This window comes from Manacus candei, unplaced genomic scaffold (assembly GCF_025592945.1).
Source record: "Manacus candei isolate 608988 ecotype Guabito, Panama unplaced genomic scaffold, ASM2559294v1 h1tg000112l, whole genome shotgun sequence".
NCBI lineage: Eukaryota > Metazoa > Chordata > Aves > Passeriformes > Pipridae > Manacus > Manacus candei.
Window position 1 is genome coordinate 366,538 of NW_026138160.1, and position 27,684 is coordinate 394,221.

A 27,684-nucleotide genomic window follows, 5' to 3' on the forward strand; every position below is an offset into this window, starting at 1 on the left:
AAAAGGAGGAAAAACAAAGGGACTGGAAGGTCATCACACACCGCCTTGCACCACCAGGTTGACGCTCAGGCATTCTCCAAAGGATGGATACTTTGGAAAGTCTTCCCACAGCCTTTCAAGTACCAATCATTGTGCCAATACGCATTGCACAAGCATCCCCAAAAATACTCTCAGAAACATCCCTGAGGATCCCCTCTCTCCCTGGACATCTTGGGAGAGCATCTGCAGGGGAAAGGATGACACAGAGACATGAGCTGGGATGCAATAGAACTTTAATCAGTGAAAAGATGAAAATGAGGTCGGTCGGAGTGGGGAATCCAGCGCAGGAAGAACTATGGGCAGACAACAGTGTGTGTCCATGGCTGTGGCAGAGATCCCATCTTCCTGATCCAGAGAGGGAACAGGGCCAGCAGGTCCTCCCCAGGCTGGTTCTGTGGGGCTGAGAGCCCACAGGAGCACAAGGGAACAAGGACACAGGAGGCAAAGGAGAGAGTGGCAGAGGGCAGAGGCAGGGCTGGGCCGTGCTTGCCCAGAGCCCAGGCTGGCCCCGTCCTTCTGCAAGGGTTGCTGGGCTCGCTCAGCCACTCTGGAAGCAGAAGCCGATGCTGCGTCCCCAGGGCGGTTCCATCCTGTGTGTCCCTGGGTTCCTTGCAGGGCCAGGGCCAGCAGCTTTAGCAGGGGAAGCAGGTCCTGCCACAGAGGCCACTGCCCAGGCCAGAGAGGCCAAAGCCCCCGGAGTTGATGGGCACTCCCTGAGAGCTGAGGATGCTGCCAACGGCAGCGGAGGTGGAGGATCCCACGGCGGTGTTCTGTGGGAAGGAGCTGAGGATGGGCCCGGGCAGGGTCACCACCACGGGGGAGGGCTGGATGACCACAGTGGAGTCCTGGCACTGCCTGACACAGGGCTCATTGCAGCTGTTGGCCAGCGGGGTCGGGCCGCAGGGCTGGCAGGGCCGGCACGGGGTGTAGCAGGACATGTCTGGGGCTGGAGCTGCACCTGGGACAGAGGGCAGGGGAAGCAGAGCAGGGTAGATGGGTGAGGAGCAGCCTCTCACCCCACCACAGGGGACCCAAGGCATGAACTGGAGGCAAGACCTGGGGGCTGTGTAGAGAGACCCACAGGCTTCTCCTTTTCCCCAGAAGAGCCCTGCCAAGAGCAACCAAGGGAGATCCCGGCCCGGCCCAGAGCCCTGGAGACTCCTCAGACAAGCCCCAACCTTTCCCCACATTGCACCTTCTGCCCCCTTCCCTCACCCATGGCCAGAACCTTCATGGAACAAAGAAGCTGGTATGGACTGAGAAATCCCCTGGGAAGAGGAGAAGGATGAGAAAAAGCTTCAGACTCACCTTGTTCCCAAGGAGATGGAGTGAATGGAGTGGCTGAGAGAGCAAGGACAAGGGCCTGCTTTTATACTGCTCCTGCACTGCCCCAGGCCCACAGTCACTGCACAGGGCAGTAATTTTCCAACAGACTCATCTCCAAAGCAAACTATCCCACCTAATGCCACAGGCTGTGTTTTGGTTTCTGTCCCTGCTGCCATTTCATTTCCTTGTTGCTGACAGGCCCATTGGGTCCTGGAGATTCCTTTCATGTCCTGGGATGAGAAGCCCAAGGACTTCTCGTGCAGGAACAAATCCGTACGGGCAGCAATCCAGGCTGAGGTGGAGCCCTGTGGTGTTGGGTACTTCCTCACTCCCTGAGGACTCTGTTGGCTCGTGGGACAGCACTTTCTTCCTCCCCCTCTCCTCCCCCCACTAGGCCCTTTGGCTGCACACTTTACACCCTGAGCTGGATGAGGCACTGGCCCCTTTTCCAGTTCACGCTCTCAGTCCCGTGGCTGCTCCCAATCCTGGGCAGTGCTGCCAACGCAGGGCAGGCTGAGGGCAATGGCCTTTGGGGCTGCCTGGAGCTGTGGGTCTGGGCACAGCCCAGTGCTTGAAAATGGTTTTCCAGGGGCCTGGAATGGAGCTGCCCTTGCTGGAGGGGAATTTGCCCCCGCATGGGACACAAGCCTGCAGACAGCACACACTCCTGGCTTGGCCCAACACCAAAAGGCCAACCCCAAATCAAAGCGTGACTCGCCAGGGGTAGGGAGAGTCCATCCCAGGAAATTTGCCTACTGAAGGCATTCCTTTGCCCTCCTGGGATGCGTCCCAGCTGCCTCCATGTCTGCAGGGCAGGAAGAGCATCACTGCTTGGCGTAGTGTGAGAGTTACCCAGGGCCCTTCTGAGAAATCCCCTCCCTGAGCATCCCCGGGTCCGTTCAGGGTCCTGCCAGGCCTCACTCCCTGCGGAGCTGGGGGAAGTTTCCTTGGCTCCCCAATGGTGCTGGATTTGGTTTCAGGCTGAGGAGGCCCTTGGGGAGTGGCAGGGGAGGTGTGCTGAAGCCCTAATGCCAGGAAGAGATGTACCACCTCTGAACCAGGGAAGGGTCCCAGCCTGTAGGGAGTCATTTTCTACAACTCTTTCTTTCCCTCCACAGCACACTGGTGAGGGCTCCTCACTGCAGCACAGTCTTCTTGGCCAGGCAGGGGAGGCCTGTGTGTCTGTCCCCTTCCAACATCCAAGTCTCTCCCCACAGCTGACCCTACCCCACGGTCAGATCTCCCAGGAGGAGGTCTGTGGGCTCTAAGATCTGTAGTTCTGTCCCCAGTCCATCCTGATGCAAGAGGTTCTTCCTTTCCAGGTGCAGGACAGTTCCCCCTGCCTGATCTTGTTCTACTGTGGGGAAGATCCAGATGTTCCAAGGACTTTCAGGAGCTTGAATTCCTGACAGAAAGTCCTGACAGTAAAGAATAAGAACAAGAAGCCTTTGAGTATCTCCAGCTTTCCTGTATCCCTTGCCCTCAGGGAAGGTGCCCTGTTCACCACTGGGCCTGCCTTTGGCCAAGCCCCCCTTTGCTGATGACCTGCCTGGAGAAGACCACCTTGTTGCCCTCCATGTGCTTGGCCTGATTTAATCAGTGCCAGGTGGTCTTTGGCTTTCCTAACCCCACCCTGGATTCTCAGCCTGTCAAACCTCCTCCCCAGAGCAAAGGGCACCAAGAGGAAGAGCCCTGGAACCACTGGCACAGCCTGGCTGCCTGGAGATGCCACAGCTCGTGATGTGTGGGGAGAGGTGAGAGAGAGGGAAGAGAGAGAAGTGAGTGACATGTCCCCAAAACACAGCTTTTGGACGCTCTTCTGAACGTGTGCAGTGAGGGACAGACCTGGGCCTCTTCCTGCAAAGGGTATTGCAAAGAGTTGCTTTTCACTGCCCCAAGACAACACCTCCGGCACTAAGGAGACAACTTCTGCTTCCACTGACAGGATTCTGCCTGGGACATCCTTTGGCTTCCCAGCACAGGACATGAAAGGATCCTGCAAAGCAGGACAGGAATGCCAGAAATGAGGAAATGAAATGGCAGCATAGATGGAAACAAAACCTGAATCTGTGCCACTGCACTGGGTAGTTTGCTTTGGAGATGAGTCTGTTGGAAAATTACTGCCCTGGTGCAGCGACTGTGGGCCTGGGGCAGTGCAGGAGCAGTATAAAAGCAGGCTCTTCTCCCTACTCCCACATTCCCTCCACTCGCCTCCATCTCCTTGGGAACAAGGTGAGTTTGAAGCCCATTCTCCATTTTCTCCTCTGGCATTTCACAGCACAGACCTGGCACTTTGTCCCATGGGGGGTCTTGGAAGTGCTTGTGGTGGGGGAGGGAAAGAAGTAGAAGGTGTGTGACTGCTGAGTCTTGGCCAAAGCGTCCCCACAGCTCTGGGCTGGTTGGGGCCCTTGCTGGGCTTGAGCTGCTGCTGGGCTTTGTCTGAGGGGAAGAACTTGTGAGCCTCCATCAACAGCCTTCAGCTCTCCTGTCCAACTCAGGCCTTGGGTCCCCTGTGGTGGGGTGAGAGGCTGCTCCTCACCCATCTACCCTGCTCTGCTTCCCCTGCCCTCTGTCCCAGGTGCAGCTCCAGCCCCAGACATGTCCTGCTACACCCCGTGCCGGCCCTGCCAGCCCTGCGGCCCGACCCCGCTGGCCAACAGCTGCAATGAGCCCTGTGTCAGGCAGTGCCAGGACTCCACTGTGGTCATCCAGCCCTCCCCCGTGGTGGTGACCCTGCCCGGGCCCATCCTCAGCTCCTTCCCACAGAACACCGCCGTGGGATCCTCCACCTCCGCTGCCGTTGGCAGCATCCTCAGCTCTCAGGGAGTGCCCATCAACTCCGGGGGCTTTGGCCTCTCTGGCCTGGGCAGTGGCCTCTGTGGCAGGACCTGCTTCCCCTGCTAAAGCTGCTGGCCCTGGCCCTGCAAGGAACCCAGGGACACACAGGATGGAACCGCCCTGGGGACGCAGCATCGGCTTCTGCTTCCAGAGTGGCTGAGCGAGCCCAGCAGCCCTTGCAGAAGGACGGGGCCAGCCTGGGCTCTGGGCAAGCACGGCCCAGCCCTGCCTCTGCCCTCTGCCACTCTCTCCTTTGCCTCCTGTGTCCTTGTTCCCTTGTGCTCCTGTGGGCTCTCAGCCCCACAGAACCAGCCTGGGGAGGACCTGCTGGCCCTGTTCCCTCTCTGGATCAGTAAGGTGGACAGCTGGTTTGGTGTCCACTGCAATGACTCTGGCTGTTGTTTTTCTCCGGTGCTCCTTGTACTGGGACCTCTACTTGGATCAAATTAATTTTCCTGGTTTGACTTATTAAAGATTTTCTGCATTGCAATCCATGTCTTTGTCCCATCATTTCACCTTCAAATCCTCTCCTGACTTGCCCAGAAAGAGACTCGCTGCTTGGGGCTGGTTTTGGGAGGGGCTTGTTGGGGTTGGTTGTGCTCAGCCTCTGTTGGGTGTTAATACAGGCTGACTTTGAGTATTCTTAGTCACGTGTTAGGTAACTCTGTTTTTTAACCTTCTCTACTTATCTGGGGCTGGAGAGCATGACAAGATGCTCTCCAGTGACTATAACTCTGAGAAAAATGATTTTCAGTCTCCCCCTAAAGATTTTTTTTACCTACACTCAGGAAGTCCCAGGTCCTCAGGCTCCCCCAGGAAGGCCTGGGCACAGTCAGGGAATGAGCAGGGCAAGGGGGAGATGCACAGGCTGGGGGCCTGTGTGGGTGTGTTTAACCCAGTCAGCACGGAGCACCGAGCAGCTCTGCTCTAGATCCACTGTCCCAGTGGGATGGGGGAGAACTGGGAGGGCAGGAGAGTGAGATACCCTGGGTGGAAGTTCAGGACAGTTTAAGAAGGAATGGGCCAAAAGAGAAAAAAAAAAAAAGTGGTTCAAAGGCAATCCCCCTGTACCTGGCACCAGCAGCCCAGTGCCCAGGCAGTGTCCAAGAATGGCTCCATTGGGAAAATGCCCAGAGCTTTATTGCTGAGCATGGTGTGATATGTGCCAAGGGCAGTGGTGGAGTCACCATCCCTGGAGGGACTTAAAAGATGTGTAAATGTGACACTTGGGGATAGGGTCTAGGGCTGAACGTGGCAGTGCTGGGTTAATGGTTGGACTCCTTGATCTTAGAGAGATTCTCCAACAGAAAGATTCTGTGATTCTGTGATTCCATATGACAGAGAATAACCCTTTGGTCAGCTGAGGTCATCTGTCCTGTCTGCTCTGAAGACAGTGACCTCAATCCCAGCCAGTGCCAGCATATCCTGGTTCCCTCATTCCCTCTCCTGTTGTCCTCTGAAGCCATTTTGTGCTTGAGCCCCTCCCACAGAGCGATGGCAGCCGGGGGAAGAGGAACAGATGCTTCTCCAATCTTTTCCTTTCTACTTCTGTGGTCTTCCCAGGAGTTTATTTGGCTTCTGTTCTCCCAAGGCCTTCCAGAGCCCAGGCTTCTCAACCAATGTCACAGTGGCCACATGTCCCTTCTGCAGCACAAGCACTGAGGCCAAGGGGCATTTTGGCTGAATGTGCGGCGTTTTGGGTCAAGGGATCAAGGTCTGAATGGAAACCAGTGATGACTGGTGTCCTCCAGGGGTCCATCCTGGAACCAATGCTGTTTGGTATGTTCACCCATGACATAGATAGTGGGACTGGGTGCACCCTCATAGCCCTTTGTGATATGGTTTATTTGGCTTAGGGGTTTTGGGTCAAGGGATGGATGTGGTGATCTTGAAGGTTTTTTCCAACCTTAATGATCCTGTGATTCTCAGCAATGACCCCAAGCTGAGGGGAGCAATAGCTACACCTGAGGAAAGGGTTCCAATCCAGAGGGATGTTGAGAGACTAGAGGAATGATTCCAGGTGGAACTTGGAAACTTCAACAAGTCCAAGGTCCTGCAACTACTTTGAGACAATCCTCAATATCAACAGAGACAGTGGGGTAGATGGATGGAGAGCTGTCCTGCAGAGAAGGGCTGCAAAAATGATCACACAGATAAACCAACCCTGCTATGGAGAAAGGCTGAAGGAGCTGAGGCTTTTAAGGCAGGAGAAGAGCAGCTTTGGGGAGATCTTAATGTGGCCTTCCAATATGTCAAGGGGGTGTATAAGGAAGTTGGAGAGAGACATTAATTATATGGAGACCTGTAGTGACAGGACAAGCAACAATGGTTTTAAACTGAAATGGGGGAGATGGAATTGAGATATCCCTGCCTATGACAGGAGGGTTGGATTGGATGACCTATATCAGTCTCTGCCAACAAAAATCAATCGATTCCATGATCCTGTGGGTGTGTGAGAAGGCAGCCCCTGCACTGTGTGGTTCTCTTTGAGAATCCTGTGATTAGGAAAGGTTCTCCTGTGGTCTGAGGAGAAGCTGGTGCCTGTGTTGGGTCAGTAAGACATTCAATGCTGAGAACTTGTGTCACAGAGTGGAGCTTAGGGAGGAAAAGGAAAAGCTGTGCAAGCATCTGGTTGTCAGTGGAGAGTGGAGGGTAATTGTGTCCTGAGGCAAAGAGGCAGAAATTCAGACACCAGAGGGTCACTCCACACAGGACAGAGCTCACTCGGGGCCAGCCTGACAAATGGTGCAAAACCATCCCCAAGAAGCCCCTCCCAGAAACCCCCTGGGGCAACATCTGTGCCTTGGATATAGATAGGAATATGAAGCTGAATAGTCCCCCTGTAATCAAGGAGGAAACAATCAGCGACCTGCTGAGCCACTTGGATCCTCACAAGTCTATGGGACCAGATGGGATCCACCCAAGGGTGATGAGGGAGCTGGTGAGAGAGCTTGCCAAGCTGCTCTCCATCATTTACCAACAGTCCTGGCTCACTGGGGAGGTCCCAGATGATTGGAAGTTGGAGAATGTCACACCAATCCACAAAAAGAGCCGGAAGGAGGACCCGGGAAACTACAGACCTGTCAACCTGAGCTCAGTGCCTGGCAAGGTTATGGAGCAGATCATCCTAAGTGCAATCACACAGCACCTACAGGATGGACAAGGGATCAGACGCAGCCAGCACGGAAGGGCAGGTCCTGTCTGACCAACCTGATCTCCTTTATGATCAGGTGACCCACCTGGTGGATGAGGGGAAGGTGTGGATGTGTCTGTCTGGACTTCAGCAAAGCCTTTGACACTGTCTCCCATAATATACTCCTGAGAAAGCTGCAGCCCACGGCTTGGACAGGGGCACTCTGTGCTGGGTTAGGAACTGGCTGGAGGGCCGGGCCCAGAGAGTGCTGGTGAACAGTGCTGCATCCAGCTGGCAGTCGGTCACCAGTGGTGTCCCCAGGGATCAGTGTTGGGCCCAGTTCTGTTTAATATCTTTACTGATGATTTAGATGAGGGGATTGAGTCCATCATTAGCAAATTTGCAGATGACACCAAGCTGGGGGGGAGTGTTGATCTGCTGGAAGGCAGGAGGGCTCTGCAGAGGGACCTGGACAGGCTGGAGAGTTGGGCTGATTCCAACAGGATGAGGTTCAACCAGGCCAAGTGCCGGGTCCTGCACTTTGGCCACAACAACCCACTGCATTGCTACAGGCTGGGCACAGAGTGGTTGGAGAGCAGCCAGGCAGAAAGGGACCTGGGAGTGCTGATTGACAGGAAGCTGAACATGAGCCAACAGTGTGCCCAGGTGGCCAAGAAGGCCAATGAATCCTGGCCTGGCTCAGGAACAGTGTGGCAGCAGGACCAGGGAAGTGATTCTTGCCCTGGATTCAGCACTGGTGAGGCCTCACCTGGAGTGCTGTGTCCAGTTCTGGGCCCTCAGTTCAGGAAGGATATTGAGGGGCTGGAGCAGGTGCAGAGAAGGGCAACGAGGCTGGTGAAGGGACTTGAACACAAGTCCTATGAGGAGAGGCTGAGGGAGCTGGGGCTGTTCAGCCTGGAGAAGAGAAGGCTCAGGGGAGACCTCATCGCTCTCTACATCTACCTGAGAGAAGGTTGTAGGCAGGTGGGGGTTGGTCTCTTCTCCCAGGCAATCAGCAGTAGGACAAGAGGGCATGGCCTTAAGCTGCACCAGGGGAGGTTTAGGTTAGATATTAGAAAGAAATTCTTTACAGAGAGGGTAATCAGACACTGGAATGGGCTGCCCAGGGAAGTGGTGGATTCTCCGTCCCTGGAGGTTTTTAAGATGAGGTTGGACGTGGCACTTAGTGCCATGGTCTAGCAACTGTGGTGGTAGTGGATCAAGGGTTGGACTTGATGATCTCAGAGGTCCCTTCCAACCCGTCTGATTCTATGATTCTTGGGAGAGTGTCTGCAGGGGAAAGGATGACACGGAGGCATGGGCTGGGATGCAGCAGAATTTAATGAGTCAAGGGAGGGAAGAGAGGTGGATCCAAGGGGAGAGCCCAGAGCAGGGAGCAGCTTTAGCAGGGGAAGCAGGTCCTGCCACAGAGGCCACTGCCCAGGCCAGAGAGGCCAAAGCCCCCGGAGTTGATGGGCACTCCCTGAGAGCTGAGGATGCTGCCAACGGCAGCGGAGGTGGAGGATCCCACGGCGGTGTTCTGTGGGAAGGAGCTGAGGATGGGCCCGGGCAGGGTCACCACCACGGGGGAGGGCTGGATGACCACAGTGGAGTCCTGGCACTGCCTGACACAGGGCTCATTGCAGCTGTTGGCCAGCGGGGTCGGGCCGCAGGGCTGGCAGGGCCGGCACGGGGTGTAGCAGGACATGTCTGGGGCTGGAGCTGCACCTGGGACAGAGGGCAGGGGAAGCAGAGCAGGGTAGATGGGTGAGGAGCAGCCTGTCGCCCCACCATTAGATTGACCCTCTTTTGCTCAGCCCAGAAGACTCCTCAAGTCATGATGAAGTTCATGGAGATCCCCACCTAACCAGTAGCTCAAGAGACACCTCAGACAAGCCCCAGTCTCTCCCTATGCCACATCTTCTGCCTCCTTCCCTCACCCACGGTAAGAAGTCCCAGTACCCAGCCAGAGATAATGTATGTGCTTTGAAATGCAGCACAAGGAGGAGAAAGCTCTCCAAACACACCTTAATGCCAAGGAGATGGAGTTGAGAGGAGTGGATGAGAGAGTGAGGACAAGGGCCTGCTTTTATACTTCTCCTGCACTGCCCCAGGCCCACAGTCACTGCACAGGGCATTAATTTTCCAACAGACTCACCTCCAAAGCAAACTATCCCACCTAATGCTGCAGGCTGTGTTTTGGCTTCTGTCAATGTTTCCATTTAATTTCCTCATTTCTGACATTTCCACCGGGTGATGGAGATTCCTTTTATGTAGTGGTACAAGAAACTCAAGGATTTTTGTTGCAGGAACATGAGCAATGGTTGGACTTAATGATCTTAAGAGTCTTTTCCAGTCATATTTTGTCTCTGATTCAATAATTCAATGATTATGGGCAGGAATCAAGTCTCAAGTAGAACCCTGTGCTGTTGGGTACCTCCACACTACCTTGGATCTAAGGACAGTGCCTTCTTTCTTCCTCTCTCCTCACCCCACAATGCACTTTAGTTGAAGGCTTTGCACCCTGACCTGGATGACACACAAGCACAGGACACTTTTCCAATACACATAGTCAGTCCTGAGACACTCCTGACCTTTGGAAGTGCTGCCAAGCACCGATGTTCTCATGGAGCTGCCCTTGCTGGGGGGGAATTTGCCCCCCATGGGACTCAAACCTGCAGACAGCACACACTCCTGGCTTGGCCAACACCAAAAGGCTGACACAAGGCCAACCCCGAAATCAAAGCGTGACTCGCCAGGGGTAGGGAGAGTCCATCCCAGGCAATTTGCCTACTGAAGGCATTCCTTTGCCCTCCTGGGATGCGTCCCCGCTGCCTCCATGTCTGCAGGGCAGGAAGAGCATCACTGCTTGGTGTAGTGTGAGAGCTGGGTTTGTACCCGGGGCCCTTCTGGGCACGTCCCCTCCCTGAGCATCCCCAGGCACGTGGAGCTGCAGTTTCCCTGCAGCTCTCACGTGTTGGGGACATGAAGAAGGTTTTCCTGCCTGTCCAGTGGTGCTGGGTTGGGTTGTTCTCTAGGCTGAGGAAGCTTCTGGGTTGTGGGAAAGGGCCAATGCCCAGCAGAAGACACAGAGATTGAGAGCCAGGGATGAGTCCCAGCCAGTGGGCAGGTGCTTTGAAAAACCCCTTCTTTCATCTCCTGAGCATCCAGGAGAGCTCCCCTCCACAGCCTGGTCTCTTTGACCAGAAAGATGAGGCCTCTGTGTCCATTCCCTCCCCTCTGTCAGTGTCTCCTCTCGTTTTCCTTTATTTTGCCTGGACCTTTCATGAACTTTGACCTCTTGAAGTGCCAAAGGTGCTGCCAGTTTTTCGAACTTTTTTCTGCTTCACGGATACCTCCTTAGCATCCCATTTACCAGATTCCCATCTCCACTGGATAGGACTCAGGAGAGTCTGGCTCTGAGTTCTGGACTCCCTCCCAGCAGCTCTTTTTCCCATTCCTGGGAAGTGTGCCCAGATGCCCTCTCTCCTCCAGGGGGACAAGCCCACCTCAGGCAGCCCCTCCTGTCCCAGGGGCTCCAGTCACTCCCTGGGCTCTGAGGCCCTTTGCTGGACTGGTACCAGTATGTCCGTGCCTCTCTCACACCGGGCAGCTGCTCTTGGTGGCAGCTGTTTCCTGAGCACCGTGGAGCAGAGAAGAGGGATCCCATTCCACAGGCTGATGGCAAACCCCGTCCCAAGGCCACCCAGGATGCTGTTGGATGCCATTTCCACCAGGGCTCAAGGCTGTGTCCTGGTGCCCCCCAGGACCCACGTCCTCTGGTGCAAAGCTCTGTGGCTGCCCCTCAGCCCCAGCCCAGCGTGGGGCAGGAGTTTGTCCCTCCAGCCCTGCAGGACTTTGCACAAGGGGGTTAAACACTGCTGGCCCCAGCCTGGAGCCTGTGGAGCCCCAGCGGGGAGTGTCTGCCAGCTGGACTTTGTGTCCCTCCTGCCAGCCCCTGGAGACCTGCAGCCATGCCCTGTTTCAGAAGTCAGGATGCTCGTTGTCTTTCTCCCAGTGCTCAGCTGCATTCCCTGAGTGCCAGCACTTCCAAAGGGGAGCTCAGGGAGGCCTCTCCCTGACACCAGCACTCGTGTGCCCATCACCAGGTCACACACACTCATGTTGGCCAGGCTGTTTAAAGGTTCCCACACCTGAGCCTGCTCTGCTCTGGAAGTCTTCCCTGCTCCACACCTTGTGAGGAATAGCAGGAGCCTGACCCTGAGACAGCAAATCTTGCCAGTAAAGACCATGGCCCAGCAGCCCTGGAGTACCTGCCCCTTTCCTCCAAGCCCTGCACGCAGTGAAGCTGCCCCAGGCAGCCCTGGCTCAAGCCTCCCTTTGGCTGCTGCCCTGTGGGGAAGATCTTGTTTCCCTCCGCAGGCTTTGCTGATTCAACTCCAGGTGGGCTTTGGCTTCCTGACCTAAGCCTGGAACACTCAGACAGCCTGGCAAAGGTTCTCTGTGAACCAAGGTCGTGAGGAGGGAGAGAGAGGAAAGCATTTGCCTGGAGCAGCAGTGACCAGTGAGCACTGGAGTGAGCTGAGAGGGAGGAGAGAGAAGCCCGTGGGATGTGCTGTGGGAAGAGGAGCCTTTGGGTGCTCTGCTGCTCTGGGCAGTGCAGGGCAGGGCTGGGCCTCTCCCTGCAGGTCAGTGCCCTGAGTCAACATCCCCTGCCTGCATGGGACCCTCCAGCACGTGGGGGCACATCTTCTGCCTGCAGGGACACATTCTGATCCAGGGGATCCTTAGGCCTGTCAAGGCAGCACATGAAAAAAGCTGCAGCACAGAGCAAGCCCATCAGAAATGAGGAAATGAGGTGGCAGCATTGCTGGAAACCAGAACACCCTGTGGCATTAGGTGGGATGCTTTGCTTTGGAGATGAATGTGCTGGAAAATTACTGTCCTTGTGCCGTGACTGTGGGCCTGGGGCAGGGCAGGAGCAGCATAAAAGCAGGACCTTCTCCTCACTCTCACATTCACTCCACTCGCTTCCAGCTCCTTGGGATCCAGGTGAATCTGAAGCCCTTTCTTTTCCTCCTCCTTTGGAGTTTCTAAGTCTATCCTGTCCTTTTGGTCTCATTTGGGTTCTGAGAACTGCCTGTCATGGGAGAGGGAAGGGGGCAGAAGGTGTGCCCGGGGAGAGGCTGGGTTTTGGCTGAGGTGTCTCCTGAGCCATAGTCCACACGGAGAAGTCCCTGAGCTTGGTCTCTCGTGGGGCTTCAGGGGCTGAGGGGAAAATGATGCTGGTGGGCCTCTCTAAGCAGCCTCGTGCTCTCTTTTCCTTCTTTTGTCTTTTTTTCGTCATGGTGGGCCAAGAGACTCCCCTCACTCACCCCTGTGCTCTGCCTCCCCCACCCTCTGTCCCAGGTGCAGCTCCAGCCCCAGACATGTCCTGCTACACCCCGTGCCTGCCCTGCCAGCCCTGCGGCCCGACCCCGCTGGCCAACAGCTGCAATGAGCCCTGTGTCAGGCAGTGCCAGGACTCCACTGTGGCCATCCAGCCCTCCCCCGTGGTGGTGACCCTGCCCGGGCCCATCCTCAGCTCCTTCCCACAGAACACCGCCGTGGGATCCTCCACCTCCGCTGCCGTTGGCAGCATCCTCAGCTCTCAGGGAGTGCCCATCAACTCCGGGGGCTTTGGCCTCTCTGGCCTGGGCAGTGGCCTCTGTGGCAGGACCTGCTTTCCCTGCTAAAGCTGCTGGCCCTGGCCCTGCAAGGAACCCAGGGACACACAGGATGGTACAAGCCCAGGGATAGAGCATCAGTGCTCTCTTCACTGAGATCTCCACTCAGAGTGACTTCTTTCTAATCTTTGGACTCATTAAAGTTCTCCTGCATCCCAGCCCACGCCTCTGTGTCGTCCTTTCCCCTGCAGATCCTCATCCAACATGGCCAGGGAGAGAGGTGTTGCTGTGCGGTTCTGGGAGGGGGTCGTTAGGGATGGTATTGCCATGGTTGTCAGCATAGCATTGATTATGTTAACACAGCACTGATTAGTCATATTTGAGGTCACCTTTCTGAATTTCTCTGCCTCTCTGTACCCGGAAGAATTACCTGACACTGTGCAATGACCACAGCTACTCCACAAATTATTTTAGTTATCCCATCAAAGCATTCTCTTCTCTCTTCTCAGCAAACCCCGTGTCCTCAGCCTCTCATCCCCAGGAAAGTGTTCCAGCCCACTCACCATGCTGGCCAGTGTATTTCATATATTTGGCTTCTCTTGGTTGAGCTTTTCCTTGCACTCCCCTCCAACAGGCAGCACAACATGCCAGGTGCCATCTGGGCAGTGCTGAGCAGAGGGGGATCTTTGCTGCCATCAGTGTCCTGGCTGTGGTCCTACTCGGAAAGCCCAGGATGTTGGTGACAGTCTTTGTGTCCAGGGACAGCCCTGGGAGTTGTGCCTGTTTTGATGATGTTACCACAAAAGCACCTTCTCTGGGCCCAGCTTTTCAGAGACGGAATGATGTGACAGGGTTGGCTACGACACAGCCAACTTCCCATCTGGCCTCTGGATGGACATATGTCATCACGCCCAGCTGTGTCCTGCAGCAGTGCAGCATCTCCTCTTCATCATGTGCAAACTTCCCTGCAGCCTGTGCTGCTGTCACTGCCCTGCTCTGGAGAGCTCCTGGAAAGCCCTTGGAGACACTCAGCCCACACCCCCTTCATCTCTCCTTCCTCTGCGCTTCTCCCTGCCTCTTCCTCTCCAGAAATTTTCCCAGGAAAATTGCATTGAGGAAATCCACAGTATCAGAACAGTCTGGGAGAACAAAGGACTGAGAGCAGACCTTTAAAAGAGACATGGGATACTGGAGATTTAAAAACTGGACATGAGCCAGCAATGTGCACTTTCAGGCCAGAAATTCAATCGTGTCCTAGGCTGCACCAACACAAACATGGCCAGCACGTCAAGGGAGGGGAATCTTGGCTTCTTATCTGCTCTTGTTTGACCTCCCCTGCAGCTTTGTGTCCAGTCTGGAGTCCTCAGGTCAAAACAAACATGGACCTGTTAGAGCAGCTCCAGAGAAGGGCTGCAAACATGATCAGATGGATACATCACACCTTCTGTGGAAAAAGGCCGAGGCAGTCGAGGTTCTTCAGGCAGGAGAAAGAGCTGCTCTGGGGAGATCTTATTGCAGCCTTTGAGTACGTAAAGGGGATGTATAATGAAGTCAGAGAAAGACGTTTTCTCAAGGCCTGCAGTGATTGCGAAAGGAACAACAGTTTTCCACTGAAATAGGGTAGAAATAAGGAAGAAATTACTGAAGATGAGTGTGATGAGACACTGGAAAAGGTTGCCCGGAGAATGATGGGGTGTCCCATCTGGGGAAGTGTTTCAAGGTCAGGTTCGATCGAACTTGGAGTAATGTGATGGAGTAGCAGATATCCCTGCCCATGGCAGGAGGGTTGGATTAGATGGCCTTTAATGGTCTCTGCCAACAAAAATCAATCGATGATTCCATGATCCCGTGGGTGTGTGAGAAGGCAGCCCCTGCACTGTGTGGTTCTCTTTGAGAATCCTGTGATTAGGAAAGGTTCTCCTGCAGTCTGAGGAGAAGCTGGTGCCTGTGTCGGGTCAGTAAGACATTCAATGCTGAGAACTTGTGTCACAGAGTGGAGCTTAGGGAGGAAAAGGAAAAGCGGTGCAAACATCTGGTTGTCAGTGGAGAGTGGAGGGTAATTGTGTCCTGAGGCAAAGAGGCAGAAATTCAGACACCAGAGGGTCACTCCACACAGGACAGAGCTCACTCGGGGCCAGCCTGACAAATGGTGCAAAACCATCCCCAAGAAGCCCCTCCCAGAAACCCCCTGGGGCAACATCTGTGCCCTGGGGCAACATCTGTGCCTTGGGAGAGTGTCTGCCGGGGAAAGGATGACACGGAGGCTGGGCTGGGATGCATCAGAATTTAATGAGTCAAGGGAGGGAAGAGAGGTGGATCCAAGGGGAGAGCCCAGAGCAGGGAGCAGCTTTAGCAGGGGAAGCAGGTCCTGCCACAGAGGCCACTGCCCAGGCCAGAGAGGCCAAAGCCCCCGGAGTTGATGGGCACTCCCTGAGAGCTGAGGATGCTGCCAACGGCAGCGGAGGTGGAGGATCCCACGGCGGTGTTCTGTGGGAAGGAGCTGAGGATGGGCCCGGGCAGGGTCACCACCACGGGGGAGGGCTGGATGAAGACATTGGAGTCCTGGCACTGCCTGACACAGGGCTCATTGCAGCTGTTGGCCAGCGGGGTCGGGCCGCAGGGCTGGCAGGGCAGGCACGGGGTGTAGCAGGACATGTCTGGGGCTGGAGCTGCACCTGGGACAGAGGGCAGGGGAGGCAAAGCATGAGAGGTTTTTATGAGCAGCCTGTCACCCCACTGTGACTCAGGGTCTTCCCCTCAGCTCACATGAACTCCACTAGCAGCAGCATTGCCCACCAATCCAATCCCCACACAGCCCATAGCTCAGGAGGCATCTGAGCCAAGCCCCAGCCTCTCTCCATACCACACCTTCGGCCCCCTTCCCTCTCCCATGACTGACAGTTCCAAGAAACCAGGTGGTGCAAAGAGGCTGGAATGTGCTCTGAAATCCCAGAGTAGGGACTGGAGGAGGAGGAGGAGGAGGAAAACAAGCAAAAGCTCCCAACTCTCCTTATGCCCAAGTCTTGTTTCCATGATATGTTAACCAATGAAACAATGTAGGACAAAGGGTCAGGTATGCTCTGAGATATTCAAAAGGAGGAATAGGCTGAGGAGAAAGGGCTCAAACCTCACCTTCTTCCAAATGAATTTGAGGTAAAGGAGTGGATGAGAGAGTGAGGAGAAGAGCTCACTTTTATACAGCTCCTGCACTGCCCCAGGCCCACAGTCACTGCACAAGGGCAGCAATTTTCCAATAGACTCACCTCCAAAAATACCCAACCTTATGCCACAGGTGGTGTTTTGGTTTCTGTCAACGCTGCCATCTCATTTCCTCATTTCTGACATGACCATGAGGATCCACAGAGGATCTTTTGAAGTATTGGCATGAAAGGCCTGAGGATTTCCTGAGCAGGATCATGTCAGCACAGGCAGAAGATGTGCCCCCACGTGCTGGAGGGGTCTGTACAGGCAGAGGACGAGGCTGTGGGGAAATATGGTGAGGTTTTTTGAAACCCCTCAGAGGGATCATGTCTTCCCACCAATGCAATCCTCTCCTGAGTCCCCACAGTCTTCTCCTAAGGAGGACATGCTGCAGCCCTCTCCCTCCCTGCCTGCCTCCCAGCTCAGGCCAGCACTCACTGCACTTTGCCTCTATAGGCTGACAGGTTATGTTGCTGCTTTCAAATGGCTTTGTCCAAGGAAATCTTCTCCTTCTGGGAATACAATTCTTGGTTTTTTGGCACAGTTGTCTGCTCTCATTGCAGGCTCTGGGGCTCCCCACCAGTGCTGTCAGCAGGGTTGTGGAAGGAGAACACTGTCCTCTTCAAAACCCCTGAGTCCTCAGCAAGCCCTGTGGACTCGGGTTCCCCTCCTCTCACTCCCTGAGGGATGTGTTGGGTCTCAGGACAGCACCTTCTTCCTGTCCCTCTCCTCAGCCCATGATGCCCTTTGGCTGCACACTTTGCACAGGGCACACAAGCACAGGGCACTTTTCCAGGACACACTGTCAGTCCTGAGAACAGCCCTGAGCTGTGGCAGCGCTGCCAAGCAGGGCAGGCTGAGGGCAATGGCCTTTGGGTGCCTGGAGCTGTGGCTCTGGGCTCCAAGATGGTTTTCCTGGGAAAGGAATGGAGCTGCCCAAAGGATTGAGGCCTGGCAAGACCCTGCACTTCCACGTGCCTGGGATGCTCAGGGAGGGGACGTGCCCAGAAGGGCCCTGGGTACAAACCCAGCTCTCACACTACGCCAAGCAGTGATGCTCTTCCTGCCCTGCAGACATGGAGGCAGCTGGGACGCATCCCAGGAGGGCAAGGGAATGCCTTCAGTAGGCAAATTGCCTGGGATAGTCTCATAGACTCTCCCAATCCATGGTGAGTCAAGCCCTAATTTTGGAGTGGCCTTTTGGACTGAGGCCAAGCCAGGAGTGTGTGCTGTCTGCAGGTTTGTGTCCCATGTGGGGCAGAATTCCCCTCCAGCAAGGGCAGCTCCATCCTTGCCCCAGGCAAGTGGATGCTTGGCAGCACTTCCACAGGTCAGGAGTGTCCTCAGGACTGACAGTGTGTCCTGGAAAAGTGTCCTGTGCTTGTGTGTCATCCAGGTCAGGGGGTAAAATGTGCAGCCAAAGTGCATCGTGGGGTGAGGAGAGGGAAGGAACAAGGAACTGTCCTGAGACCCAACAGACCCCTCTGACAGTGAGGACGGTGGGACACAACTCCACAGGGCTTCTTGAGGAACCATGTGGTCAGGGAGGGCAAAAATCTCCTTCCACAACCCTGCTGACAGCACTGGTGGGGAGCCCCAGAGCCTGCAATGAGAGCAGACAACTGTGCCAAAAAACCAAGAATTGTATTCCCAGAAGGAGAAGATTTCCTTGGACAAAGCCATTTGAAAGCAGCAACATAACCTGCCAGCCTGTAGAGGCAAAGTGCAGTGAGTGCTGGCCTGAGCAGGGAGGCAGGCAGGGAGGGAGAGGGCTGCAGCATGTCCTCCTTAGGAGAAGACTGTGGGGACTCAGGAGAGGATTGCATTGGTGGGAAGACATGATCCCTCTGAGGAGTTTCAAAAAACCTCACCATATTTCCCCACAGCCTCGTCCTCTGCCTGTAAAGACCCCTCCAGCACGTGGGGGCACATCTGCCTGTGCTGACATGATCCTGCTCAGGAAATCCTCAGGCCTTTCATGCCAATACTTCAAAAGATCCTCTGTGGATCCTCATGGTCATGTCAGAAATGAGGAAATGAGATGGCAGCGTTGACAGAAACCAAAACACCACCTGTGGCATAAGGTTGGGTATTTTTGGAGGTGAGTCTATTGGAAAATTGCTGCCCTTGTGCAGTGACTGTGGGCCTGGGGCAGTGCAGGAGCTGTATAAAAGTGAGCTCTTCTCCTCACTCTCTCATCCACTCCTTTACCTCAAATTCATTTGGAAGAAGGTGAGGTTTGACCCTTTCTTATCCTCCTCCTTGTCCTCCTTCTCCTCCTTCTTCTTCCTTCCCTTTATCTTCCCCTTGGTCCTTCTCTGGGGTTTTCTGTCACGTGCTTGCCTCCTTGTTCTCTGCTGCCTTGAGGCTGCTTACCCCGGGAGAGAGAAGGTGTACATGGAGAAGGGCTGGACTGAGGTGTCTCCTGATCTATGGGTTAGTGGGGCCCTCCTTGGCCTTGGTCACTCTTGGTGGGGCTCATTGGGGTTGAGAGAAAGGATGTCCTTCATGGTATGGTGAGAGGCTGCCCTTCAAACACACCTCATGCCTTGATTTTTCTTGCCCTCTGTCCCAGGTGCAGCTCCAGCCCCAGACATGTCCTGCTACACCCCGTGCCGGCCCTGCCAGCCCTGCGGCCCGACCCCGCTGGCCAACAGCTGCAATGAGCCCTGTGTCAGGCAGTGCCAGGACTCCACTGTGGCCATCCAGCCCTCCCCCGTGGTGGTGACCCTGCCCGGGCCCATCCTCAGCTCCTTCCCACAGAACACCGCCGTGGGATCCTCCACCTCCGCTGCCGTTGGCAGCATCCTCAGCTCTCAGGGAGTGCCCATCAACTCCGGGGGCTTTGGCCTCTCTGGCCTGGGCAGTGGCCTCTGTGGCAGGACCTGCTTCCCCTGCTAAAGCTGCTCCCTGCTCTGGGCTCTCCCCTTGGATCCACCTCTCTTCCCTCCCTTGACTCATTAAATTCTGATGCATCCCAGCCCAGCCTCCGTGTCATCCTTTCCCCTGCAGCTGCTCTCCAGTATGATTTCCAGGTGGAGAGATGTTGCTCAGGGGTTGTTTTGAGAGGCAGTTTTAGAGAAAGGTGTTTCACTGACTTTTAAGACAAGAGTGTCTGAATGTGCTCCATCAGGCTATTGCTGCTTTCCAACCTTCTCAACCTGCTCATGCCTGGATAGAAGGAACCAATCCTCTTCACTGGCTGCAGCTGCTCCAAGGACGATTTTATCTCTCTGACCAAAGCATTCTCCTTTCCACACTCAGCAGTCCCGGTGCCTGAGTCACGTGCTCAGCCTCCTTATCATCCCAAACCCCCTGCACTGAACTTCCCCCCTTGCTCAGGGTTGTTCTTGCATTCCAGCCTGTCCTCAACACGGCTGATGCCACCAGGCGAGTGCTGAGCAGAGCAGCATCGTGGCTCCCCTGGGTCTCCTGCTCACACAGCCCAGGGGTTGAGGACAGTCCTCGGGGTCTGGGCACAGTTGGGGCAGTGGCTCCTGTTCTCATGGGGTCACTACAGGAGCCCCTTTCTCTGGCCCTGTGTCCTGGTTTCAGCTGAGTGGAGTTAATTTGTTCTCAGTATCTGTTCTAGTGCTGTGTTTTGGATTCAGAAGGAGAACGGTGTTGACAACACACTGATGGTTTGGGTTTCTGATAAGTCCTGTTTATCCTAAGTCTTTTTTTTTTTTGCCTCCTACTCTGCCAGTGATGAGGTTGACAAAAGAAACTGAGAGGGAGCAGAGCTGGGACAGGTGATCCAATCTCACCAAAGGAATATTCCACAAATAGAACATCAGACCCAGTCTGTATACTTGGGGGAGTTATCAGGAAGGGGGATCTGGCATCAGTCAGAGGGTGGTGAGCAATTGTATTGTGCATCACTCGGTTTTCCCCTATTATTATCATTATTATGAACATTTACCATTGTTGCTGTATTTTTATTTTATTTTCAATTACTAAACTGTTCTTGTCTCAGCCTACAAGATTGTCCTCATTCACCTGAGCTTTGGGGAGAGAGGAAGGTATCACAACCCCCTGTTTGGGGTTGTGCATGCCAGGGGCCGAGGCAGCGTGGGTGGGGACGTGGCTGGTTGGTACCAAGCCAGCTTGTGATCAGGACTCGGGATGAAGATGTTCCGGCCTGCCCTGCTATGTCCTGCAGACATCCCCCTCCCTCAGCTCCCAGTCTCTGCAGCCTGTGCTGCTGTCACTGCACTGCTTTGGAGAGCTCCTGGGCAGGCCTTGGAGACACTCAGCCCACACCCACTGCCTCTCTTCCTGCTTTAAATCTCTCCCTGCCTCCATCTCTCCATCAGCTTTCCCAGGAAGCCCTGGGCACAGACAGGGAAGGAGGAGGGCAAGGAGGACAAGCACTGCCCGTGGGCCTGTGTGGTGTCATGAGCAGCACCAAGCACAGAGCAGCTCTTCTCATGATCCACTGACCCAGAGGGATGGGGGAGAACTGGAGAGAGTGGGATATCCTGGGGTCAACATCAGGACAATCTGTGAAGGGATGGGGAAAAAGAGAGAAACCCAAGTGGTTCAAAGGTAATCCCCCTGTACCTGGCACCAGCAGCCCAGTGCCCAGGCAGTGTCCAAGAATGGTTCCATTGGGAAAATGCCCAGAGCTTTATTGCTGAGCGTGGTGTGATATGTGCCAAGGGCAGTGGTGGAGTCACCGTCCCTGGAGGAACTTAAAAGGTGTGTAAATGGGACACCTGGGGGTAGGGTCTAGTGTTGAGCTTGGCAGTGCTGGGTTAATGGTTGGACTCCTTGATCTCAAAGGTCTTTTCGTGTCTCGATGATTTTATGACTCCGAATGACATGGAATAGCCCTTTGGTCAGCTGAGGTCATCTGTCCTGGCTGTGTCACCTCCATCTGCTTGTCCACCCCTGAACTGCACTGCAGGGGATGCAGAGTGAGAAAGAGAGATGCAGCAATAGCTCAGGCTTTGGTGTGTTCTCTGCACTGGTTTAGCCACACATGTGAAGCACAGAACAACATTGGCTGCTCTGAAGACGGTGACCCCCATCCCAGCCAGCACCAGTACAGACTGGTGCTCCATTCCCTCTCCTCTTGTCCTCTGAGGCTTTTTTTGGTTTGAGCCTCCTGTTCCAGAATGATGGCACCCAGGGCAAAATAAATTGCTGTATCTTCTTTCCTTTCCCTTCCTCTCCCCTCCTATCCAGTTCTCAGGGGCTTTGAGGGCTTCTGCCCTCCCAGAGCCTTCCACAGCCCAGGCTTCTCAACCAGCTCGTGCAGCGGCCACGCGTGCCTTGCACAGAACGAGCAGCGAGGCCCAGAGGACTGGGCTGGGCAAGGCTGGATCTGACAGCCAGGGGCTCAGCTGGAGTCAGGGGTTCCTTCCACACCTGCAAGTGACGGTGCCCCAGGGGCACAGTCACCGGCTCAAGGTCCAAGTGGAAACCAGTGCTGACTGGTGTCCTTCAGGGGTCAATACTGGGACCATATTTGTTAATATGTTCATCGATGACATGGGTAGTGGACTGGGTGGACCCTCAACAAGGCTGTGCATGACCCAAGCTGAAGGCTGCACTGCTGCACTTGAGGAAAGTGTTTCAATCTAAGGGATCTTGGCTGACTTGAGGAATGGTCCCGTGTGGGACTCAGGAACTTCAACAAGGCCAGGACTGGAAGGTGAGTGGTTTAGAGCAACACTGCAGAGAAGGAACCAGAGAAAATGGAGGTTGAAGTATTTGACATGAGCCAGCAATGTGCACTTTCAGGCCAGAAATTCAGTCATGTCCTGGGCTGCACCAACACAAACATGGCCAGCAGGTCAAGGCAGGGGACTCTCTGTTTCTGGTCTGCTCTTGCTAGACCTCCCCTGGAGCCTTTAGTCCAGTCTAGGGTCCCCATATCAAAACAGACACGGACCTGTTAGAGCAGCTCCAGAGAAGGGCTGCAAAAGCGATCGCATGGATACATCACACCTATGGAGAAAGGCTGAGGGAGTCCAAGTTTTTCAGGCAGAAGAAGAGCAGGGTCTGTGGAGATCTTATTGCAGCCTTTGAATATGTAAAGGGCTTGTATAAGGAAGTCGGAGAAAGATATTTTTCCGAGGCCTGTAGCGATTGGATAAGGAGCAACAGTTTTTAATTGAAATAGAGTAGATGTAGATGGGATAAGAGGATGAAATTTATGATGATGAGTGTGGTGGGATACTGGAAAAGGAGGTGGCCCATCATGGGAAGTGTTCAGGGTGAGTTTTGGTGGAACTCAGAGTAACTGATGTATTGACAGAAAAATGTCAGGAAGGGTCCTCCTGGTGTCTGATGGGAAGCTGGTTCTTGTGTCAGGTCAGTAAGATATTCACTGCTGAGAACTTGTGTCACAGAGTGGAGCTTGGGGAGAAAAAGGAAAAGATATGTAAAGTACGTGTATGTTAGTCACTGAAGTGTGTAAGGTAATTGTGTCCTGAGGCAAAGAGGCAGAAATTCAGACACCAGAGGGTCACTCCACACAGGACGGAGCTCACTCGGGGCCAGCCTGACAAATGGTGCAAAACCATCCCCAAGAAGCCCCTCCCAGAAACCCCCTGGGGCAACATCTGTGCCTTGGGAGAGTGTCTGCAGGGGAAAGGATGACACGGAGGCTGGGCTGGGATGCATCAGAGTTTAATGAGTCAAGGGAGGGAAGAGAGGTGGATCCAAGGGGAGAGCCCAGAGCAGGGAGCAGCTTTAGCAGGGGAAGCAGGTCCTGCCACAGAGGCCACTGCCCAGGCCAGAGAGGCCAAAGCCCCCGGAGTTGATGGGCACTCCCTGAGAGCTGAGGATGCTGCCAACAGCAGCGGAGGTGGAGGATCCCACGGCGGTGTTCTGTGGGAAGGAGCTGAGGATGGGCCCGGGCAGGGTCACCACCACGGGGGAGGGCTGGATGAAGACATTGGAGTCCTGGCACTGCCTGACACAGGGCTCATTGCAGCTGTTGGCCAGCGGGGTCGGGCCGCAGGGCTGGCAGGGCAGGCACGGGGTGTAGCAGGACATGTCTGGGGCTGGAGCTGCACCTGGGACAGAGGGCAGGGGAAGCAGAGCAGGGTAGATGGGTGAGGAGCAGCCTCTCACCCCACCACAGGGGACCCAAGGCCTGAGTTGGAAAGGAGAGCTGAAGGCTGTTGATGGGGGCTCACAAGTTCTTCCCCTCAGACAAAGCCCAGCAGCAGCTCAAGCCCAGCAAGGGCCCCAACCAGCCCAGAGCTGTGGGGACGCTTTGGCCAAGACTCAGCAGTCACACACCTTCTACTTCTTTCCCTCCCCCACCACAAGCACTTCCAAGACCCCCCATGGGACAAAGTGCCAGGTCTGTGCTGTGAAATGCCAGAGGAGAAAATGGAGAATGGGCTTCAAACTCACCTTGTTCCCAAGGAGATGGAGGCGAGTGGAGGGAATGTGGGAGTAGGGAGAAGAGCCTGCTTTTATACTGCTCCTGCACTGCCCCAGGCCCACAGTCGCTGCACCAGGGCAGTAATTTTCCAACAGACTCATCTCCAAAGCAAACTACCCAGTGCAGTGGCACAGATTCAGGTTTTGTTTCCATCTATGCTGCCATTTCATTTCCTCATTTCTGGCATTCCTGTCCTGCTTTGCAGGATCCTTTCATGTCCTATGCTGGGAAGCCAAAGGATGTCCCAGGCAGAATCCTGTCAGTGGAAGCAGAAGTTGTCTCCTTAGTGCCGGAGGTGTTGTCTTGGGGCAGTGAAAAGCAACTCTTTGCAATACCCTTTGCAGGAAGAGGCCCAGGTCTGTCCCTCACTGCACACGTTCAGAAGAGCGTCCAAAAGCTGTGTTTTGGGGACATGTCACTCACTTCTCTCTCTTCCCTCTCTCTCACCTCTCCCCACACATCACGAGCTGTGGCATCTCCAGGCAGCCAGGCTGTGCCAGTGGTTCCAGGGCTCTTTCTCTTGGTGCCCTTTGCTCTGGGGAGGAGGTTTGACAGGCTGAGAATCCAGGGTGGGGTTAGGAAAGCCAAAGCCCACCTGGCACTGATTAAATCAGGCCAAGCACATGGAGGGCAACAAGGTGGTCTTCTCCAGGCAGGTCATCAGCAAAGGGGGGCTTGGCCAAAGGCAGGCCCAGTGGTGAACAGGGCACCTTCCCTGAGGGCAAGGGATACAGGAAAGCTGGAGATACTCAAAGGCTTCTTGTTCTTATTCTTTACTGTCAGGACTTTCTGTCAGGAATTCAAGCTCCTGAAAGTCCTTGGAACATCTGGATCTTCCCCACAGTAGAACAAGATCAGGCAGGGGGAACTGTCCTGCACCTGGAAAGGAAGAACCTCTTGCATCAGGATGGACTGGGGACAGAACTACAGATCTTAGAGCCCACAGACCTCCTCCTGGGAGATCTGACCGTGGGGTAGGGTCAGCTGTGGGGAGAGACTTGGATGTTGGAAGGGGACAGACACACAGGCCTCCCCTGCCTGGCCAAGAAGACTGTGCTGCAGTGAGGAGCCCTCACCAGTGTGCTGTGGAGGGAAAGAAAGAGTTGTAGAAAATGACTCCCTACAGGCTGGGACCCTTCCCTGGTTCAGAGGTGGTACATCTCTTCCTGGCATTAGGGCTTCAGCACACCTCCCCTGCCACTCCCCAAGGGCCTCCTCAGCCTGAAACCAAATCCAGCACCATTGGGGAGCCAAGGAAACTTCCCCCAGCTCCGCAGGGAGTGAGGCCTGGCAGGACCCTGAACGGACCCGGGGATGCTCAGGGAGGGGATGTCTCAGAAGGGCCCTGGGTAACTCTCACACTACGCCAAGCAGTGATGCTCTTCCTGCCCTGCAGACATGGAGGCAGCTGGGATGCATCCCAGAAGGGCAAAGGAATGCCTTCAGTAGGCAAATTTCCTGGGATGGACTCTCCCTACCCCTGGCGAGTCACGCTTTGATTTGGGGTTGGCCTTTTGGTGTTGGGCCAAGCCAGGAGTGTGTGCTGTCTGCAGGCTTGTGTCCCATGCGGGGGCAAATTCCCCTCCAGCAAGGGCAGCTCCATTCCAGGCCCCTGGAAAACCATTTTCAAGCACTGGGCTGTGCCCAGACCCACAGCTCCAGGCAGCCCCAAAGGCCATTGCCCTCAGCCTGCCCTGCGTTGGCAGCACTGCCCAGGATTGGGAGCAGCCACGGGACTGAGAGCGTGAACTGGAAAAGGGGCCAGTGCCTCATCCAGCTCAGGGTGTAAAGTGTGCAGCCAAAGGGCCTGGTGGGGGGAGGAGAGGGGGAGGAAGAAAGTGCTGTCCCACGAGCCAACAGAGTCCTCAGGGAGTGAGGAAGTACCCAACACCACAGGGCTCCACCTCAGCCTGGATTGCTGCCCGTACGGATTTGTTCCTGCACGAGAAGTCCTTGGGCTTCTCATCCCAGGACATGAAAGGAATCTCCAGGACCCAATGGGCCTGTCAGCAACAAGGAAATGAAATGGCAGCAGGGACAGAAACCAAAACACAGCCTGTGGCATTAGGTGGGATAGTTTGCTTTGGAGATGAGTCTGTTGGAAAATTACTGCCCTGTGCAGTGACTGTGGGCCTGGGGCAGTGCAGGAGCAGTATAAAAGCAGGCCCTTGTCCTTGCTCTCTCAGCCACTCCATTCACCTCCATCTCCTTGGGAACAAGGTGAGTCTGAAGCTTTTTCTCATCCTTCTCCTCTTCCCAGGGGATTTCTCAGTCCATACCAGCTTCTTTGTTCCATGAAGGTTCTGGCCATGGGTGAGGGAAGGGGGCAGAAGGTGCAATGTGGGGAAAGGCTGGGGCTTGTCTGAGGAGTCTCCAGGGCTCTGGGCCGGGCCGGGATCTCCCTTGGTTGCTCTTGGCAGGGCTCTTCTGGGGAAAAGGAGAAGCCTGTGGGTCTCTCTACACAGCCCCCAGGTCTTGCCTCCAGTTCATGCCTTGGGTCCCCTGTGGTGGGGTGAGAGGCTGCTCCTCACCCATCTACCCTGCTCTGCCTCCCCTGCCCTCTGTCCCAGGTGCAGCTCCAGCCCCAGACATGTCCTGCTACACCCCGTGCCGGCCCTGCCAGCCCTGCGGCCCGACCCCGCTGGCCAACAGCTGCAATGAGCCCTGTGTCAGGCAGTGCCAGGACTCCACTGTGGTCATCCAGCCCTCCCCCGTGGTGGTGACCCTGCCCGGGCCCATCCTCAGCTCCTTCCCACAGAACACCGCCGTGGGATCCTCCACCTCCGCTGCCGTTGGCAGCATCCTCAGCTCTCAGGGAGTGCCCATCAACTCCGGGGGCTTTGGCCTCTCTGGCCTGGGCAGTGGCCTCTGTGGCAGGACCTGCTTCCCCTGCTAAAGCTGCTGGCCCTGGCCCTGCAAGGAACCCAGGGACACACAGGATGGAACCGCCCTGGGGACGCAGCATCGGCTTCTGCTTCCAGAGTGGCTGAGCGAGCCCAGCAGCCCTTGCAGAAGGACGGGGCCAGCCTGGGCTCTGGGCAAGCACGGCCCAGCCCTGCCTCTGCCCTCTGCCACTCTCTCCTTTGCCTCCTGTGTCCTTGTTCCCTTGTGCTCCTGTGGGCTCTCAGCCCCACAGAACCAGCCTGGGGAGGACCTGCTGGCCCTGTTCCCTCTCTGGATCAGGAAGATGGGATCTCTGCCACAGCCATGGACACACACTGTTGTCTGCCCATAGTTCTTCCTGCGCTGGATTCCCCACTCCGACCGACCTCATTTTCATCTTTTCACTGATTAAAGTTCTATTGCATCCCAGCTCATGTCTCTGTGTCATCCTTTCCCCTGCAGATGCTCTCCCAAGATGTCCAGGGAGAGAGGGGATCCTCAGGGATGTTTCTGAGAGTATTTTTGGGGATGCTTGTGCAATGCGTATTGGCACAATGATTGGTACTTGAAAGGCTGTGGGAAGACTTTCCAAAGTATCCATCCTTTGGAGAATGCCTGAGCGTCAACCTGGTGGTGCAAGGCGGTGTGTGATGACCTTCCAGTCCCTTTGTTTTTCCTCCTTTTTGTTTTCCCCTGATCTCAAACCCAGGGTATCCCACTCTCTTGCTCTCCCAGTTCTCCCCCATCCCACTGGGACAGTGGATCTAGAGCAGAGCTGCTCGGTGCTCAGCGCTGACTGGGTTAAACACACCCACACAGGCCCCCAGCCTGTGCATCTCCCCCTTGCCCTGCTCATTCCCTGTCTGTGCCCAGGCCTTCCTGGGAATGTTTTTGGGGAGAGAGAGCCCAGGGAGACACAGAGCAGGAAGAGAGGCAGCGGGTATGGGCTGAGTGTCTCAAAGGGCTGTCCAGGAGCAGCTGAGGAAGGGCAGTGGCTGAACTGCTGCAGGACACAGCTGAGCAGGGGGACACGTGTCCACCCAGAGCCCTCAATGGCAGCTGACTGGGACCCCCCCAGCCCTGAGTGCTGACACCTCCCTCAGCCCCTGGCAAGCAGCAGCCCCAGAGCAGGGCCAGGGAAAGGGGCTCCTGCAGTGACCCCATGAGAATAGAAGCCACTGGCCCAATGTGCCCAGACCCCGAGGACTGTCCTGAACCCCCTGGGCTGTGTG

At 55.4% G+C, this 27,684-nt stretch overlaps 6 protein-coding genes and 1 pseudogene across 18 annotated transcripts in view; 4 read left to right on the plus strand and 3 right to left on the minus strand.

Moving 5' to 3' along the window:
- LOC127461718 (feather keratin Cos1-2-like) overlaps positions 1-13,046 on the plus strand; it is a 20,918-nt gene extending 7,872 nt beyond the window's left edge. The window contains exon 2 of the mRNA XM_051769761.1: positions 12,707-13,046. Within this exon, the coding sequence (XP_051625721.1) occupies positions 12,727-13,032 (306 nt within the window). The 5' untranslated portion in view covers positions 12,707-12,726 and the 3' untranslated portion in view covers positions 13,033-13,046. The remainder of the gene's footprint in view (positions 1-12,706) is intronic.
- LOC127461701 (feather keratin 1-like) lies at positions 621-1,746 on the minus strand (annotated as a pseudogene).
- LOC127461705 (feather keratin 1-like) overlaps positions 1,010-27,684 on the plus strand; it is a 33,070-nt gene continuing 6,395 nt past the window's right edge. The window contains exon 1 of one of the 5 annotated variants that reach the window (XM_051769745.1): positions 1,010-1,288. Coding sequence is in view for 2 of the 5 variants with exons in the window: in XM_051769743.1 (XP_051625703.1) it covers positions 12,577-12,706 (130 nt within the window). In the remaining 3 variants the exon portion in view is untranslated. Of the gene's footprint in view, positions 1,289-11,868; positions 12,707-13,389; positions 14,684-25,033; positions 25,790-27,684 lie in introns of those variants that run through there. The other 4 variants (XM_051769743.1, XM_051769747.1, XM_051769746.1 and 1 more) reach the window with 4 other exon arrangements.
- LOC127461702 (feather keratin 1-like) lies at positions 2,243-19,108 on the plus strand. 3 transcript variants are annotated; one of them, XM_051769732.1, is made up of 3 exons: positions 2,243-3,597; positions 18,740-18,885; positions 18,928-19,108. In XM_051769732.1, the coding sequence occupies exons 1-3, from the start codon at positions 3,414-3,416 to the stop codon at positions 19,063-19,065; spliced, it is 468 nt and encodes a 155-aa protein (XP_051625692.1). In that variant the 5' UTR covers positions 2,243-3,413; the 3' UTR covers positions 19,066-19,108. The 3 variants fall into 3 exon arrangements, with proteins under 3 accessions (XP_051625692.1, XP_051625690.1, XP_051625691.1); XM_051769730.1 differs by having other exon boundaries at positions 18,740-19,108; XM_051769731.1 differs by lacking the exons at positions 18,740-18,885; positions 18,928-19,108 and adding an exon at positions 3,944-4,338.
- Positions 8,638-27,684, minus strand: part of LOC127461703 (feather keratin 1-like) — a 38,795-nt gene continuing 19,748 nt past the window's right edge. For 2 of the 7 annotated variants that reach the window (XM_051769739.1, XM_051769738.1), the window contains exon 2: positions 22,867-23,192. In XM_051769739.1, the coding sequence (XP_051625699.1) occupies positions 22,867-23,172 (306 nt within the window). In that variant the 5' untranslated portion in view covers positions 23,173-23,192. Of the gene's footprint in view, positions 9,065-22,866; positions 23,193-23,534; positions 23,742-25,848; positions 25,948-27,684 lie in introns of those variants that run through there. The other 5 variants (XM_051769733.1, XM_051769737.1, XM_051769734.1 and 2 more) reach the window with 5 other exon arrangements.
- LOC127461719 (feather keratin 1-like) lies at positions 15,291-25,947 on the minus strand. The gene is made up of 2 exons (XM_051769762.1): positions 25,849-25,947; positions 15,291-15,638 (listed from the first exon to the last, which is right to left on the minus strand). Exon 2 carries the CDS (start codon positions 15,616-15,618, stop codon positions 15,313-15,315), a length of 306 nt encoding a protein of 101 aa, XP_051625722.1. The 5' UTR covers positions 15,619-15,638; positions 25,849-25,947; the 3' UTR covers positions 15,291-15,312.
- Positions 25,666-26,534, plus strand: LOC127461744 (feather keratin 1-like; the record flags this gene model as incomplete). The annotated part of the gene is made up of 2 exons (XM_051769794.1): positions 25,666-25,789; positions 26,140-26,534. Coding segments are annotated over 2 exons (450 nt in total), but the record flags the coding sequence as incomplete, so codon positions are not given.

Bases quoted from the DNA above. Each gene is read 5' to 3' on its own strand.
- LOC127461702 (XM_051769730.1), top strand. From the start codon at position 3,414: ATGGAAACAAAACCTGAATCTGTGCCACTGCACTGGGTAGTTTGCTTT. The intron at 3,598-18,739 runs GTGAGTTTGAAG...CCTCTGTCCCAG, and splicing joins TCCATCTCCTTGGGAACAAG to GTGCAGCTCCAGCCCCAGAC.
- LOC127461719 (XM_051769762.1), bottom strand. From the start codon at position 15,618: ATGTCCTGCTACACCCCGTGCCTGCCCTGCCAGCCCTGCGGCCCGACC.